The sequence below is a fragment of the Umbelopsis ramanniana genome (assembly GCF_025399195.1).
Source record: "Umbelopsis ramanniana AG unplaced genomic scaffold K450scaffold_78, whole genome shotgun sequence".
In the NCBI taxonomy this organism is placed as follows: Eukaryota; Fungi; Mucoromycota; class Umbelopsidomycetes; order Umbelopsidales; family Umbelopsidaceae; genus Umbelopsis; species Umbelopsis ramanniana.
Window position 1 is genome coordinate 34,102 of NW_026252164.1, and position 17,489 is coordinate 51,590.

General features: G+C 43.5%; 7 protein-coding genes across 7 annotated transcripts; 4 read left to right on the top strand and 3 right to left on the bottom strand.

Moving 5' to 3' along the window:
- Positions 1–88: 88 nt before the first annotated feature.
- On the top strand, positions 89–1,589 carry K450DRAFT_259978 (uncharacterized protein). The gene is made up of 5 exons (XM_051592084.1): positions 89–221; positions 296–390; positions 452–579; positions 644–719; positions 783–1,589. The coding sequence occupies exons 1-5, from the start codon at positions 128–130 to the stop codon at positions 1,458–1,460; spliced, it is 1,071 nt and encodes a 356-aa protein (XP_051440810.1). The 5' UTR covers positions 89–127; the 3' UTR covers positions 1,461–1,589.
- On the bottom strand, positions 1,560–3,951 carry K450DRAFT_259986 (uncharacterized protein). The gene is made up of 14 exons (XM_051592085.1): positions 3,883–3,951; positions 3,717–3,795; positions 3,558–3,636; positions 3,437–3,497; positions 3,181–3,354; positions 3,033–3,107; positions 2,829–2,963; positions 2,661–2,760; positions 2,507–2,594; positions 2,365–2,433; positions 2,187–2,278; positions 1,991–2,124; positions 1,819–1,931; positions 1,560–1,749 (listed from the first exon to the last, which is right to left on the bottom strand). The coding sequence occupies exons 1-14, from the start codon at positions 3,922–3,924 to the stop codon at positions 1,659–1,661; spliced, it is 1,332 nt and encodes a 443-aa protein (XP_051440811.1). The 5' UTR covers positions 3,925–3,951; the 3' UTR covers positions 1,560–1,658.
- Positions 3,952–9,497: 5,546 nt separating this feature from the next.
- On the top strand, positions 9,498–10,198 carry K450DRAFT_260002 (uncharacterized protein). Its single transcript, XM_051592086.1, has 2 exons — positions 9,498–9,731; positions 9,912–10,198. Exons 1-2 carry the CDS (start codon positions 9,531–9,533, stop codon positions 10,086–10,088), a joined length of 378 nt encoding a protein of 125 aa, XP_051440812.1. The 5' UTR covers positions 9,498–9,530; the 3' UTR covers positions 10,089–10,198.
- Positions 10,199–10,361: 163 nt separating this feature from the next.
- Positions 10,362–12,793, top strand: K450DRAFT_260007 (uncharacterized protein). Its single transcript, XM_051592087.1, has 9 exons — positions 10,362–10,445; positions 10,556–10,716; positions 10,791–10,899; positions 10,963–11,120; positions 11,196–11,475; positions 11,558–11,691; positions 11,753–12,331; positions 12,391–12,543; positions 12,614–12,793. Exons 1-9 carry the CDS (start codon positions 10,400–10,402, stop codon positions 12,665–12,667), a joined length of 1,674 nt encoding a protein of 557 aa, XP_051440813.1. The 5' UTR covers positions 10,362–10,399; the 3' UTR covers positions 12,668–12,793.
- On the bottom strand, positions 12,581–13,924 carry K450DRAFT_260009 (uncharacterized protein). Its single transcript, XM_051592088.1, has 4 exons — positions 13,671–13,924; positions 13,426–13,596; positions 13,240–13,361; positions 12,581–13,171 (listed from the first exon to the last, which is right to left on the bottom strand). The coding sequence occupies exons 1-4, from the start codon at positions 13,869–13,871 to the stop codon at positions 12,919–12,921; spliced, it is 747 nt and encodes a 248-aa protein (XP_051440814.1). The 5' UTR covers positions 13,872–13,924; the 3' UTR covers positions 12,581–12,918.
- Positions 13,925–14,033: 109 nt separating this feature from the next.
- K450DRAFT_260010 (uncharacterized protein) lies at positions 14,034–16,285 on the bottom strand. Its single transcript, XM_051592089.1, has one exon. It carries the CDS (start codon positions 15,809–15,811, stop codon positions 14,312–14,314), a length of 1,500 nt encoding a protein of 499 aa, XP_051440815.1. The 5' UTR covers positions 15,812–16,285; the 3' UTR covers positions 14,034–14,311.
- A 268-nt stretch (positions 16,286–16,553) lies between these two features.
- Positions 16,554–17,176, top strand: K450DRAFT_260019 (uncharacterized protein). The gene is made up of 3 exons (XM_051592090.1): positions 16,554–16,656; positions 16,775–16,987; positions 17,049–17,176. The coding sequence occupies exons 2-3, from the start codon at positions 16,813–16,815 to the stop codon at positions 17,126–17,128; spliced, it is 255 nt and encodes an 84-aa protein (XP_051440816.1). The 5' UTR covers positions 16,554–16,656; positions 16,775–16,812; the 3' UTR covers positions 17,129–17,176.
- The last annotated feature ends 313 nt before the right edge of the window (positions 17,177–17,489 follow it).

Here is a 17,489-nt window from a genome sequence, read left to right on the forward strand (position 1 = left end):
GAAAGCAAAATGGGGAAGGTGATGATGAAACCGAATTGCGGCCATTTAAATTTTCTGACCTTCACTGACGTTGGAAACACCAAGAGCTCGTCCTTTAGCCAAGCATTCTCCACATCTCCTAATTGCCATGGAATCTGTACCTGAAGAACTCAAATACCTTCAGCCATACCTACAGCGTTCACAAGAACTCCAGTCTCGTGAGCCTGTGGTTTCATATTATGGTAAGTGTCGAGCGTGCCTACCTATAAACCTACTTTAGATCAGATCTGATTCCAATATTTACTCCTTATAATAGCAAAGTACTATGCTGCAAAACTAGCTTTATCAAAGGGACCCAAGAACAAACATACAGAAAAGTTCGTGATATCTTTACTGGATGAACTGGAGACCGTACGTAGTAGCAGATCATGACCACCGTGCCTGCCATGATGATAACCGTTGCTATTTACAGGCTAAACAACAGATTGGAGCGAACGAGGCCATCACAAACGACTTGGTTGGATATGCGCATATTGAGAACTTTGGCCTAAAGGTGTTTGAAAACGCAGATAATGAAGATCGAGCAGGCAGAGCGTCCAAGTAAGTTGGATAACATCAAATGTCTACTACTCGTTTTGTCCACCATACTGACAGTGATACACAGGAAAACAGCCAAAACCTTCCTTGCTGCTTCGGTGTTTTTAGAACTGCTCAAGACATTTGGAGATATTGATCCTGATGTATGTGAAATATACAATTATTATGTCTTTATGCAGACGTTTCGAATACTAACTGCAAATTAGGTGGCAGGAAAGATAAAGTACGCAAAGTGGAAAGCTACTGATATTATCAAGGCGATAAAGGAGGGTAGAGCACCTGTCCCTGGACCACCTGGTGGAGAAGATACTCCAATGGAAGGTTCAGATGTTCCCACCGGAGCTACCGACATAGTACCTGGCTCCAACACTACTCCTCCTTCTACTTCTGCAGGAGCAAGCGACCCATCTCAACCATTTATAACTCACTTTCCTAGTCCTCCATCCAATTTCACAGCCGCCATACCACCTACTTCTCCACAACAGGACAATTTACCTTCGACGACAGGATTTTCCGTTCCTGATAATACACCACCCTCAGTCACGCCAACATTCCCTCAAGGTGACCAATCGTTCTCTCCGCCAGTGAATGCCAACAACACTGCAGACGTTAGTGTTCCAACCTTCCATATCTCCATGCCGGCTCCTGCTCCTTACCAGCCTGTAGTATCACCAGTAGCTGCACCTACGCCAAGTCGACAGGAGATTCCAACGACGGTCGTACCACAGCAGAACCTTGGACCTGCTGAAATGGCGAAGGCTCAAAAACTTGCTAAATTTGCTATCAGCGCATTGACTTACGACGATGTCAAGACTGCTAGAGAGAACTTGTTGAAGGCATTGGATACACTTGGATACAATCAATCTAATAACTTTGGGTTTTAGTGCCGAACTTTGGATTATTTTGTTTTTATATATACATTACACGGAAGGCGTCACTTGCGGATTAGCTGGCATACATCATTTACAGAAGTTAATTACTGTAGACATTCAATGTTTTCTCTATGGAAGAATCAGGAAGAAAACGAATAATGTTTCCGATCCATCTAGTCCACAAGAACCCTTCGTCCATACGGTATATTGCTAGTTGACCTTGTTGAGCACTGCTTTGTACACATTCACCACATTGTTAGACCATTCGTTCATGGCTGCATATCGATTAGTATCGCTTGATCTAATGAAAAGAATCCCATAGTTAGTGTTTGATCTTCATAAATCAAGTTGTTTGACACAGGTTGCTTACTTTTGTTGAATCTCCAATCGCTGTTGGACTTGATCAATGCGGCCGGATATCTTTTTATCCAAAATGAGGGTAACAAGTAGCTCCTGGACATCCTCCACGGGAATGTTCAATTGCTATAGTTGGATGAGAGCCTGCTCGTTGACGTGCGTTCAATCGCGTTCACTTGACTTACCGTAGATATAAATGGGATCTCAATGCGAGTATACGGCTTGATCAATCGAATGAGAACTTGCGTTCGAATGTTCTTCAAAACATCATCAATGTAGGTTCTTATGAAAGAATCACCCATGATGGCGTTATGATTCTCTGTTGAGCACACATTGTCAGCGTCTTCTCCAACGTTCAACCAGATGCACTCCTTCTCGTACCTTTCAAAATCTTTTCAAACTCCCTAATCTCCTTTTTCTGATACGCGCTGACAAGGTTAGTCATGGCGACAATTTGAGGGTCATTTTTGTATCTACGGAGTAAAGGAGAATACAATGAATTTTGCTTGTTGAATTTCGAGATAGATTTGGTTGGTGGCTTCAATGGCGTTTGACTTACGGTTTTGTTTCTTGAGAATCAAACGGGTTGATTTGCGATTCTGTAAGCATATTGGCGAGTACCAAGTATCTGTAGAACAAGCAATGAGAGCCGACGTTATAACACCGTTCATGATAGACATGCAAAGACAGGATCAACATACTTCAAGACCTGAATTCTTTGGGCACTGCCGGCTTCATCATAGTTTTTGAATGATTCGAAAAAATCCGTCTGCGCTTGGTCCCACGATTCTAACAGTCAAAGCAAGGCGTAAGGAGCTTGACAATATAACAGCATGCACTTACAAATCATCTTACTTTCACTCATGTGCATCTTCCCACCGCATTCTCGTATTACGCCCATAATTCTTGGATGTGGAATAGCAGATTTAACACGCAAGCATTGCTGATAAACTTCCTGCTCGGGAAAGGTAATCAATATCAACAGCGCCAGCCCACAAATATCCAAGGCGGCGTTATTCTAACCTTCAACTTTTTCTTGTTCTTAGTCTCAGTGTACATTTGGATTTCTAGAGCGAAAATCTCCAGGAGATGTGTGCCTTTCCGCTGATCATCCGTTCCGTCATCTTTTTGGCACGATGCATGAAGTTGTCGAAGAATCTGGAGAAAAAAGAGAAGATAGTCAGCCCTTATTACCTCTCATAATGGGAAATGGCGCAGCTGAGTTACCTTGTTTAATCTCGAATATTCATGTCGGTCCAGCCATAACTTGGCTAACTTCAAGTTGGTCTTCACCCAAAGTCGCTGTTGTAAAAGAGGAAGCACGACGAGTTCAGACAATCAGCAAAAGTTATCACATGTAACTATGGAAGCTTACATCGTTTTTGGAATCAGCAAGTGAAGTGAGAGTGGTTTGATAAAACTTTTCCATGAAGGACATGTCATCTGACGACGACACGTAATCGAGGATATTGTTGATACTCTTCTCACTGTAGTTGCGCGTGACAGCCGATTTGGTATATGTCAACAGCTCCTCATAATATCGCAAAGTCTAATAGTAATATTAAAAAGTGCATTGCCATGGAGTTAGTAACGATTGTTCTATCTCCCTGTATCGATAGTCATAAGCTTACATCATCAAATCTGCCTAGCTGAAATGAGAGCTTCACCATCTGCTTTAAAGCTTTGAACCCCCTACAGAAAACTACGATTAACCACATTTTTCCACATTGCTCTTTGGATATGGTTACCCACCAATCGCCCTTCTCCTCCTCGGTGTTAACAACATCTTGAAACTCTTGTATGGCGGCCTCTGAATCATCTTCCTTGCGAGCTATGCAGGTTGACGAACGGTCGAGTACTCTGGGTAAGCAAAACCGAGGACACCTTTGCTGTGTAAATTCAACAATTTACCTTTCGCGCTATAGTATTTGTTCTCTAAGTCGACGTCGGGCTCTTCCTGCTCGTCGTCCTCGTAGTCGAAGTCATATTCCTACATTGTGTTCATTAAAGTTACATTTTATAAGCATTCTAAGAGAATCCTCCTGTCGCATAAAGTATCTATGTTTATGTTGAGTACCTCTTCGTCGTCTTCCATCATAAAGTCATCGTCGTCACTCATTTTGTAGGTTCAAAGGGTTGAGACGGTTGCGAGTTCAGTAAGATCGCGCTTACAATTGCGGCGTTTGTACAATTTGCATTGTAAAAATTTGCGCTCAGCAGAAAAAATGGATTCTGCCTGAAGGACTGTGGTTCCAGCAAAGCTTAACAGGACTACAGCATTTCTTCCCTGAGTGATTGACTCGTTTGCCGGTGTTACATTTTGAAAGTCGATATATAGAATGCCTTCGACAACTGCAGACGGTACAAATACCCTGCCGGACCCCAACAACGACGACGCAAGGAGTACAAGCAGCACTTTAGTCAGTGGAGAGGGAAAGCAACCCGACGAGGAAAATGAACCCCCAATAAATCCGTCAGCTACAGACCAAGCTGTAGACACATTCAGTTCAATGTCGTTGAATGATCCTATTTCAAATGTACGCCATGGTTTTGATGACCAAGTTTACGAAGAAGAGCTTATCCGCTTTATGTATTATACCGAGAAGCGACACGACAGCAATGGGCAACCTACCGCTACGGTAGCAACTGGCCCTCTGCAAGACTGGGTAAAGTTATGAGTTCTTACAGGATACGGTTTGATTCATTTGACACAGACACTAACTAGGAGATTTTGGCACAATAGAGGCTCAGAGAGAGAATCAAGACTGTTTGGGGTAAGAGCTTATCACTATCATTATCTAAGCAGCTGGTCGGTTCACAGTCAAAATAACTGACCATGTCTTCTCATCTGCTTAGGCTTGTTGATTGTATGCCTTAATATCGGAACCGACCCGCCGGATGTTGTAAAGACCAACCCAAGCGCTAAGATGGAATGTTGGATCGATCCCTTCTCGCAACCGCCACCGAAAGCATTAGAAAATATCGGTAAAAATCTACAATCTCAATATGAAATCATCAATATGCGAACTCGATTCAAGCAATCACTCGATCCATCTGTGGAAGAAACCAAAAAACTCTGCTGTCAGATGCGTCGAAATGCGAAACAGGATCGTATTCTTTTCCATTACAACGGCCACGGTGTGCCAAAGCCTACCGCGAGCGGAGAAATTTGGGTGTTTAACAAAACCTATACCCAGTATATACCCGTATCTCTATTCGACTTACAATCATGGTTAGGAGCACCTGTAATTTACGTCTGGGATTGCTCTTCAGCTGGAAACATCATCTACTCGTTCAATCGCTTCGCAGAGCAACGGGATAATGAGGCGATACGCTTGGCTAGTTCGAATCAACCTTTACCAACTGCTACATCCCATATGAGAGATTGCATTCAACTGGCTGCCTGTGGTCCTAACGAAACGCTTCCAATGAACCCCCATCTTCCCGCCGATCTCTTTACCGCATGTTTGACCACGCCTATAGAAATGTCATTGAGATGGGTCATTATACAGAATCCATTGTTAGCCTCCGATATTACCTTGGATATGATTTTAAAACTGCCTGGACGCGCACAAGAACGTCGAACACCACTTGGTGAATTAACTTGGATCTTCACAGCGGTCACCGATACCATTGCTTGGTGTGTTCTTCAAGACCAACCCGAATTGTTTAAGAGGCTCTTCCGCCAAGATCTTATGGTAGCTTCCATGTTCCGCAATTTCCTATTAGCAGAACGTATTATGCGATCTCATCGATGTACACCCATGTCAGTCCCCAAATTACCACAAACCCACGACCATCCAATGTGGCAAGCTTGGGATCTTGCTGTAGATATGTGTCTTTTGCAATTACCAGCATTGTTGGCAGCGGAAAAGGGAAGAAAGCAATATCAATATCAGGGAAGCAATTTCTTTGCAGAACAATTGACCGCTTTCGAGGTGTGGCTGACGGAAGGTGCGGTGACTAAGCAAGTTCCAGAGCAATTGCCTATCGTACTACAAGTTCTACTAAGTCAAGTGCATCGTCTACGTGCCCTTATCTTGCTTAGTCGTTTCTTGGATCTTGGAGCTTGGGCTGTCAATGCAGCATTATCCGTTGGAATCTTTCCCTATGTACTCAAGCTCTTACAGAGTCCTGCGGCTGAGCTCAAACCTGTTCTCGTCTTTATATGGGCTCGCATCCTTGCCGTTGATAAAACATGTCAAGGCGACCTTCTGAAAGATCATGTCGAAGGATACGCTTACTTCATTAACATTTTGGCTCCCAATAATGCTATGCTCACAATACCACACGTCTCTGAACACCGTGCTATGAGCGCTTTTATCCTCTCTGTTTTCTGTCATAATTACAAGGTTGGTCAGCAACACTGCTTACGGGCCAATGTTATCAACGCTTGCCTTGAACATGTTACGGATCCCGATCCATTACTTCGACAATGGGTGTGTCTCTGTCTTAGCCAGCTATGGATGAATAACAGTGAAGCCAAGGCTAGTGCAATTGCCCAGAACGCTCATGAGAGACTTTGTGGCCTTCTCACAGACAAGGTGCCTGAGGTCCGAGCTTCAGCTATGTATGCACTAGAGACCTTTTTGGGAGATGTCAACAAGACTGAGCAAGTCGTCAACATCGAGCACAACGTCGCCATCTCTGCATTAGTTGCTATGTCGGATGGATCACCTATAGTACGCAAAGAATTCGTTGTCGCTCTATCACACATCGTCCATCAATCTGGACATGCTAAATTTGTAGCTGCTGCAACTCAAACTGTTGAAGAAGAAACTGCACAAAGAGCTGCTGGACATCTTGATGAACGTGCAAAGATTGGTAGAAGCCGTAATGTAGACCGAAGACAAGGCATGGATGGAATGTTTAGCTCTACCAGCCACGATTCCGTGTATGCTGTTATTTGGAAAGCCCTACTCAATCTGTCGGTTGATCCACATCCTGACGTTGCTCAGGCCGCACAAACAGTCGTTGACCATGTCAACTCCAAGCTACTAAACCATAATTCCACCGTCAGCGACTACGCCTCTTCCTTGATTCATAAGACCACCGCTTCGATTACCAACAATCCACATTTACTCCCTGATCGATCACAGTCCTTCACTATCCATGAGGACAAATCGTCTGCCGCCGCTTTACGACGTCCTGCCAAACTTACGCGGTCTGCTTCATTTGCACAAACTTTACGGTCACTGTATAATATCGGAAGTGGAACGTTGAGTGGTGGTTCCGGTTCTGAAACGTCATCAGTAGGTACCACATCGCCTGGCCAGCACACGCTATCAAATGGTTCGACCATTGTTAGTCAAAATGGCCTACTTGCCAAAGCCGCCTCGGTGGCATCTGGTCTCGAGCAGCAGCAACATTCACCACCGGTCAGTCATATCGAGAGAATTGCAAAGTCGGAAACCGAAGAAGAGCAATATGGGTTGCCCCTTAAGTCCGACTTTTACGACTGGAGCTGTGAATACTTTACCGAACCTCAAATGCGGGCTGCTGAGGCGGATGAACCGGGTAGTGTTAGCTATACACAGCGAAAATGGAGACGCTCTCGTAATGAGAAAATCTTAAATGAGGCACAATCCATGTGTGATGTAGCAGGTACGTTGTGAAAGTCGATGTCGTATATTTATACACATGAATTGGGTTCCTAATACATTTTAATTAGGCGTTTGTCGTTGGGATGAGCCGTACCGTGCTTTTGGTACCGACACTCATAATATCAAACTACTTTTCCATCAATTTGAACCCCATCTAGTTTCAGCCGATACTCACAACACCATCACGTAAGTTAGACATCCTATTTTTCTTGAGCATGGATAATTGCTAACGAACCATATGTACATCTTGAATGCAGGATCTGGAATTGGAAAACATCACAACAACTTAGTACCATCAATAATCACAACCCTAGAAACAGTAGAATCACGGACCTGAAATTTATCAATGAAGATGACATAGCCATGTTACTGACAGCATCTGGTAAGTCATGTCGATCCTTTTTTTGGCTGTCTGTTCTGTAATATGATGCCTTTCCAACATGGCTCATCTTCCTGTGTCTTCGATTTTGCCGCACAGATGATGGCGTTATACGTATATACAAAGGGTATGATGAATATGATAAACCTGATGCAGGTTTAGTGACGGCATGGAGAGCTCTCAAGGGTATGGAAAAGAGCAGCAATAAGCAAAGCGGCTTGGTATGCGATTGGTACCAAAACCGTGGTCAATTACTCATTGGTGGTGACGCTCGTGTCATCAAGGTTTGGGACGCCCAACAGGAGCTCGTCCTTACGGTTAGTATTGGATGAAACTGTGACTACGCTAGAGTTATATACTCACACTTTTTGGTAGGATATTGCATTACGCTCAACGGCATGCGTTACAAGCATCACTAGTGATCAAACCGGAGGCAATATTTTCATCGCTGGTTTTGGTGATGGCGCTATCAGAGTCTTTGACAGAAGACTACCTGCACATTCAGCGTACGTTGATTTCCATTTAAAGCATTTAACATTAGCGAGTTTGTATCGTCTGACATCATCTACACAGTGTCGTGCATGAATGGGCCGAACACAACGCCTGGGTAACCAATGTTCATCTACAAAGAAATGGTAACCGCGAGCTTGTTTCAGGAAGGTAAATACTTGAAATTTGTCATTGCATCCTTGTCGAAGGATATAATATCTTTCAAGATGCTGACCATTTTCTTGCAGCTATAATGGGGATATTAAGATTTGGGACATTCGCTTGCCAACTTCACTTCGAACGATTACCTCTCATAAGAACACCGATATGACAGCATTAACTGTCCATGACCATGCTCCTGTCATTGCCACGTAAGTTTGAATGATATGCGTTGCTCTTTTGTGCTTTAGCTTCTGAGAAAGGAAGGCTGACCTGTGGTTTAATAATGCTAGTGGTAGTGAGGATCATACCCTTAAGGTATGGAATGTCAATGGAACGAATCTATCTACCATGCGGCCAACAGGATGGATGGGTCAGCGAGGCAGCTCCATTCATTCATTAGCATTCCACCCCAATATGATGATGCTGGCCTCCACTGGTTTCGACGGTAACATAACGGTATGTGCTCGACAGCTTATCAGGAAACGGTTGATGATAGGTAGACTGTGTTGGCTAATTAGTTTGTTAATGTTAGATTCATGGATGTGATACCAATAACCAGGTTGTTTCTTTGCTTTGAAACCGATGAAGAGGATTATTTGAATTTGTAGATTATTGGCCATCTTGTTTTCTTTCATTGCAGTGTGTTTTATGTATATTTTTTTTCCAAGAACAATGAACGAACGTTTTGCCTTCTACAGATAGAGGTCTTGGGATTTGATACACGTTATTGAATGTATTTAGAGTGATATTGCGGGATTGCGCTTTGTGGACTCAGCTGCGAGAAAAAACCCAACGCTGACAATCGGATAGCTGCCAGCCTGCCTCTATAGAGCGTTTATACGACCTGGCAAAAGACATTGCAATTGCTGAACCATTGCCGTTATTGATAATATTTTTATTCAGATAGCTACATTGGCTTACTCAGTGCAGCACTGAAAATAAAATTTCACTTCATTCACTGGCAGAGAAGCTGAGTTCAGGCAGTCAGGACGAAAATTTTGATGACGTGGGTCAGCGTTGCCTGCAAAATTTCAAAACAAATTTAAAGCGGGACAAGCTCAACACCTTCTCACCTTCATATCTTACACTACGATGCTTCGCACCTCTGCTTTCAGCGCCATCTTCAAGACCGCCTCTAGAGTTGCCACCTACCAGGTCGCTCAACCTGCTGCTCGCCTCTCACCCATCGCTGTTGGCAGATTCTACTCTGCAGGTGCCGGTCTCGACCGTTCCGACATTGAATCCCGAATTTTGGAAATCCTCAAGGGTTTCGACAAAATTGACCCTTCCAAGGTAAGCATCCAGCTGAACGAATTGTCTTTCAAAGTATGGAGGCAATTTGTGAACGTGACAGTCCTCTTTTACTTTGAATTACAAGTTTTTCTTCCTATCAAATTGCTCTCCCACGTAATGACGCATTACTAATTACTCACCTTTCAATATTTCTTTCTCCTCTCGTGCTCCTTTACATAGGTCTCCTTGAACGCCACTTTCACCAACGACCTTGGCCTCGACAGCTTGGACGCCGTCGAAGTCGTCATGGCCATTGAGGAAGAATTCTCTGTTGAAATTCCTGACAAGGAAGCTGACGACATCAAGAGCGCTGCACAGGCTGTTGAGTACATCAGCCAACGTAGCGATGCTCATTAGACGCGCTGTAAAAAGGATAGTAGATAAAAGACAAATTGCTAAAAATTACAATATAAAAGCCATACGATACAATACACGTTTTGACACTGGGCATATATTATTTATGGGAGGCAGTGGTGGTATAACTGTTAGAGACCGGATTATATAAAGAAGTAGCATAGGAGGGTCAAAGTAGTATTGCCTGCCGTATTTCAACAGGATGGTGAAAATTCGGCTGGCTGGCCATGCGCAGCTAGGGTGATTTCGCCTGCCAACGAGGACTGTGTTTTCACCGCCCCTCTTTCCCGTCCACTCACTCCACGCAATTCACCATGGCAGACTTTGAAGGCTCTGCTGATTTCAATGCCTTTGCCTCAGGTAAGAAAGCAGTTTACTTCAACATATTATCTCTTCTATTTGACTTGTCCTGCTGACTCCAATCTGCTCCACATTCCGCCTAACCACTGTTGTCTCTTGGCTATACTAAGGTCCCGACTTTGAGTCGAGAAAGCAGAATGAGCCTATTAAATGCGGCTGCGCCATCGATCGAGCTTTGCACCGCCAAGGAAATTACATTTACATCACTGGAGCTCAAAAACAATCCGACGGTGGAAGCAATTCTTACGTTGCATATAATATCCGAGTCGGGGTAAGTTGCCAAGGCCATTCCCCTTTCTTTATCATAACACTCGGCCCGCTTACCTTTATACGCTTGGCATGTAGGATATAGAAACACGCAGAAGATACAGTGAATTTGAATCTTTGAGAAAAGCCCTTATTCGATTATACCCAAGCGTCATTGTTCCTCCCATACCGGAGAAGCATTCCATCAGTATGTTAAACACCACTTGTGCTGTCCATTAGAAATCATGCGTTCTAACCTCCCTTCCTGTAGCCGACTACGCTGCCATTCAGAAGAGCGTGAAGGATGATGTGGTTATGATTGAAAAGCGAAAACGAATGTTGCAAAGCTTCTTGAACAGAATTCTAAATCATGGCAAACTTGGCTCAGAGCATGTGTTCCACCGTTTTCTTGAAAGTGGAGTCAGCTGGGTAAAATTTTCTGTTCATGCTAATATCGTCATCGTCGTCGATACATACTGAGTTTTGAAATTAATTTCATAACAGTCTGAAGTTCTGCACTCACCACCATTGTCGACTCTTCCCAAGAACCCATTGCATGTATCACTTGCGCCAAGAAGTACAAGCGATTTGCAAGGAAGCGATAGCTCTCTGCAACCCTCTTCATCCTCCAGCTCCAGTTTGATCCCAATGCCAAGCGCCTCACACACGTTGCGAAATCCTGATTCTCGATTCGTTGAGTCAGAGGCTTTCACCAATAAAGCTGCCCATCATATGAGTTCCAGTGTCGATAAAACACAGCGACGGGTCATTAGACGCTTAGGAGGTAAGATGTCGTGGTCATATTGACGTTGGTCCTTCTATACCATTACCTGTATCTTCCATACTGAGTCGATATTTGTTTATAGAACTTGCCAACGACTATGCCGAACTTGGAGCAGTTTACAATGGATTCAGTCTCAACGAAACTGGACAATTAGCTAACGCCATTGAAAAGGTCGGACAGGCCGTTGATTCCTCGTACACAATGACTGGACAATTGGTATGATCAATGACATCTTTTTAAAAATCATTTTGCATTTCATATTGATTCCCCGCAATAGATAAGCTCTTTGGAGGCTGAATTCTCAGAACCAATTCAAGAATACGCACAATTCACACAAACCATCAAGCAAGTCCTCAAGTACAGACATATGAAACATGCTCAAGTGGAAATGATATTTGATTCCCTGGAAAATAAGAAATTATCTTTGGACAGTCTCGTTCGCATCGAGGCTGAAGCCAAGCGACTGGAAGAGGCCATGAATTCTGGAAGACCATCGAGCTACAACAACAACAACGGTGATCACTTTGAGAACACAGAGGCAAATCCATATAGCTCAGGTTATGACGATGACAATCAACAAGAACAAAACCAGGGAACTTCCAATGAACATGAAGATAACGCAAACACTAACGATCAACCTGAAGTCGATCCTGAAGCTGAAAACCCCTATGCATCGGTATATCCTACTGGAGCCGGTGCAGCTGCATTGAGAGCATCACGTCAACGATCCAAGAGATGGAGCGGACCCACCAAGATTTTCAGCGCAGTCAGTCATACGCTACATGGCATTATCGACGTTGACCCAGAGGCTACTAGAAGAAATCAGATTGGCAAGACCAAAGATGCTGTTGCTCAGGTAAGTGACAAGAGTGTGCAACTTTTGTTAGAGGTAAATGCTAAATGGTATCTCTTCAGCTGGAGCAAGCTTTGCAAGTTACGCGCAAGGAACTGGTCGACGTCTCTGCCGACACTCAAGCTGACCTCGACCGCTTCCAAAGACAAAAGATCAGAGATTTGAGAGACATGTTGATTGCTTATGCGAAGGTTCACGTCAAATATTGTGAAAAGGTCAGTGTTTTCGTCAATGTTTATGAATTAGCCATGTGCTCGTGTTAATTTAGGCCTTTTGGCTTCACAGAATCTTGCATCGTGGGAGGAAGCAAAGGAAGCAGTGGCCCAGATACCAGAATGATCAATTTCTTTGGTTCTCAATCCCTGCAAAACAACCAGTCCTTATAATACTCGTCATTTGTAACAAAAGCTGTCTAATCTTGCACGATTCGTGTTTTGTCATTTCAAACTTTGTCACACCTTCCTCAATGTACTCACAACATCCGTTATCGTTTTCTCACTCTTTATGTTCAAGATATGTATTGTGTTCTTTTCATTAGCTACAATTTGAGCATGGAATATACAAAGATGGCTTTTTTTTTTACAACTGCTTTACAATACATGGGAAATCTTCACTGCGTCATCGGGGTATATTAAAAACTTGGAGGTCTGCGTGTAGTGTATGGCTAGATTTTTGCCATCACCTGTAGGTTGAGAAAATGCGATGGATGATGGGTCGAGTGAATGCCCGTAGATAAAATGCTTGCATGCAGAATTTAACAGCCGGGTAGCAATGCCTTTTCCGCGATGACAAGGATGCACCCATATGCGAGATATGCCACATAAAGCCGGTACTTTCTCAGGGCTTTAATATGAGAAAGTGTCAATAACAAGTTTGGACATTGTGAGATGAGTAATAAATAATTGTCGTACCTGCAAAATACAGCCGAGGTGTTCGGTTTGGATCTCGAGGGAGCTACTTCAAATGCGAATTCAATAGGTTCTGCAACTAAGCAGCCTAGGACCTGCTTTTTGTCTCCAATGTACAAAAAAGACTTGATATGGCGTTTGTTTAGTATCAATGGCTTTGAACAGAGAACTGGACAGTTGGAATATTACCTTGCAGTACATCAGATGCTCGGCTGTAATAGCAGGTGACGATAGCTCCGTGTTGACAAGATTCAATATTTGACCCAGCTTTCGAAGCTCGTGCTTAGAGCTACCAGAGCCCACCATAACAATTCGTGAAGCAAAGTCAAACTCCTGCACTACCCGCTCTCCTTTATAGCCCTGTTGGGATAGAATTATATAAGCTCATCAATAGCTATAATATAGACCATCCATATCCAGATTCATCCACTTACCGTGTACTTTAGATATGTGGCTTTAGTAAAGGTCATTGCATAGGACTGCTGGCCGTTGCCATTCTCCGGTCTGGACGCTACACGTTGGACGTCGACGCCTTGCCCGCAGGCAGCCTTCTCGTAAGGTGAATGCCTTAACTTCTGTTGTTCAGATTTAAATGCACGTTGACTACGAGCCTTTTGGTTTCGAGTGTCGCCCATTCATGTGATGTGCGCTGGCTTTTTGAATCTACACCTGGAAATGGAGATGCGCGTAGTGACAAAGATTTTTTTGCCGAAGTCGCGTCTGCCAAATCCGCAAAAATTTTTGTCCCAAATTTGCTGCTGACCTTCGAAGACTCAATATTAATTCGCAAAGAAAAATTGGCAGCGTAGTAGGCTGATTTGCAACTAATTTGTTAAATTCAAGGTGTGAGCTTATCGTAAGGATATTATCGATCTTGTGGAGCGGTAAAAAAGCACAGGATTCAGAACTAATCTCAACCTCGAACGAGGGCCACAAATTAAAGATATTCGCATATTCACTCATAAATCGATGCAAAGTCTTTAAAAGCGTACACTATATCAGTCATTATTAGATGCAGAACTTTTCTATGGCATATAGGACTAGTGTAGTATTAAATAACGAATGGATACAAGCTTCATCCGCTGAATATGGCTATTATTCTGAAATGTGTCTTTTCGCCGTCGAGCACTTCGCAGTGGATGTCGTGGCTGCCTTTGGACAGGCTGTCCGACACCAGCATCATATGGCCGATGCTTCTACCGATCTCCCAGTGCCCAGACAACTCTTTGCCACTGTCCCGGTCATCATCGGCCCAGCACCAGACATTTCCCAAGTCGTATTGATTCGATTTCAGGATGTACATGTAGACGGATCCTTTGCTTGCTTCGACGGAAAATGTGATCCGCGATCCTGGAGTGTCCGATGCGATATAATATTTTTCTTTCTTCCAGTTCATCAGATACCAGCCGTCCATGGAAGATGGCTTGTAGGTCTTATCCATGAATGTTTCGCAGAAGGGGTTTAGTTCAAAAAAGCTGGCCTGGTGCTTCCGCGTCGTCCACATGTCGAGCAACGGGATGTCAGCATCAGGCGAGTTGATGGCCTTCGGCCCTTGTATGCTTTCCAAATACTGGATGACGAACGCGCTCATCATTCGGTGTCCTTCTTTATTTGGATGGTGTTCGTCGCTTGAAAATAATGTGTAGACATCATTGGGAAATCGGTTGTGATGATCGTAATATGCGTTTTTGAATGATATGTATGGGATGTCATAGTAATTGGCAATTGCCATATGCGCCTCTTGCCCGTTGAAGTAGTAATCCACCTTGAAGCTAAAGAATGACAGGAAAACGATGGCAGGCTTGTTCGGCATTTGCATTAAGTTTCTCACTAGCAGCTCCATGTTCTTGGTGATGCCTGGGTCGCCGTCGCCCCGCTCTGTCGGATAGATGCTGCCGTCGTTGATTGAAAATTCTATAAATATGATGTCCAGATCGTCTGGAATGTGTTTGCTATGGCAATATGTGAAATAGGACGAGCCTGTTGCTGGCGCCGCGCCGTTGACGAGCTTGTGCTGGCCGACAGGGAACTTGTTGGTGAACCAGTCGAAGATGACAGAGTGGTATACCTCTTTGTCTTTTTGTTCCAGTTTGTGTCCGGTGGAAATCGAACCGCCCAACACGCCTATTTTGATGTCTTCGCCATTGGACGCTTTTGCTAATTTCTCTCTGATCCGGTTCCCGCTGCCGGCATATCCAATGGATCGTTGGAATAAGTAATCGGATGAGGTAGAGACTACATGGCTGCTTGCGTTGGATAAGGATAAAGAATGACTGCTTGCGTTGGATAAAGATTGGGATACAGAATGGCTGCTTGAGTTGGTTAAGGATTGGGATAATGAATGGAATATTTGATCATTGGATGTGACGGAGAGCATCATGTAGATGTTCAGCATAATTGATGCGCCTAAAACATATTTTATGATCATGTCTATGGGTCTTGCGCGAAAATTTAATTGTGGTGGATGGCTGAAGAACATCGCCGAGGATCCCACATCGCAAACCATTTTAATCCGCTTTTTAGTCGGAACCCCTTCCAATACCGTATAAGATCGGCGTTTGGTGAGTTTCCACATTTCTTTTCAAGGTCAGTAAATTGGCTGATTTTAGGCAAAAGGCTTCGAAAGTTACGGGACTTTCGCACACCGATATATTGATGGATCAAGTAAGAGCAAGCTGTTTATCCTAAAATAATCATGAGGCAGCACGGCAAGATCTTGCGTATAAGCAGTGGAAACAGTGCGAAGTTCAGAACAGTCAAAGTCAACACATTTTAGTTCATTTAGTATATATTGTCACACACTTCGACAAAGCAAACAGCCCAGGTTCAGTCTTGTGGATATTGATAATGCACACAGCGAAGTAGAAGAGGCACGGCAAGTGTTCAACCCACCAGTTGATCCGCAAGAGAATTTTCCTGTCGATCTGCAGTCTCCACTCATACCTGGATGAATCCTTATATCCTGTCGGTTCTGAGTCTGTTGAGTTAAATATTCTTGAATACTGGGAAACTCAGCTTAAGCCAAGGCTTTTTTCCACATGGCAAAAGTATTTAGCGGTGTGTGTGAGCTCCACATCCTCCTCGCTTCGGTGTACTGATCCATAAATACTTTATACTTTATGCAAGGAGAAATATACTTCAAATTTTTGCGCTTGATGGCTAAAATTAATAGCATTAAAATATAGATTGGTATACTTGATGGTAGTATATAGTCCTAACTTGAAGACATCCTATGCTCGCTTTTTAAAAGGATGACAGAACGGGAATACCTTCCTTTTCTTCTAGGACTGTTCTGGCCATCCTTGCCTTTCGGACGCATTTTGCAATCTGTTTTCCTGGTCTTCTGAGTACTATGAACGGTACTCAACAGTATCGATGACTTTTAGTGATCAATAACTACAAAGATCAAGTCAGTGTCAAGTAAGTTGGCTCATCCTCTCTTGTTAAGTCATACAACATAAAACCATAATGTGCCTTTGTGGATTGTAAGACGGAAGCAGAGCAAACGATTTGCGCCTAACCCATTGTACAACTCGAGCTACTTCGTATTGACACATAGTGGCAAGATTGTTCGACATGTCTATTAGCATCTTCAGAGCCTTCAACCTACTTTCCAGCATTCTTTTACTCCCGTTTGGGCCATCAAACTTAGCGCCTGCCCATTATCTTTCGCTTCAATCTGGTGATGGAGGAAAGGATGTGGTCTTCGTTCTTGCGAAGGGATGTGCTGATGCTAAACGATTCCCCTCTAATATTACAATCGAATTTAAAAAACTGATCTCAATATCCATTTGTAAACTCGCTATACATACCTGAGATTCAACGTCCGGACGCATTATCGAACGATCTATCCATCATACTCCAAATGCGAAGCATATACCAGAGTTCATGATGTGATGCTTCCAAATTGCCTGACACATATTCACACATCCTATATCATAAAAGTTAGCTCATGATATATCAGCGATCATAGCCTACGCTACTTACATCATATGCATGGTGCCAAATACACAGTCAAGATGAAAGTCGCTGTCGCGATAGAAAGGTTCGCTCCATGGGCCTTATAGACATTGTTTTCGGAGATCAACTGTCGTTTTCAAATTTTCCAGTCAAATGATCATATTAGAATGCTTTTGGCATTGTAACTATTTGGTTGAGGTAAAAAACTAACTTACTGCACTTAAACGCGCCATGTACCTTTCGAAAAATACTTCATCTGCATCGGGTAAGCTTACAGGAACATCTTCTTCTCC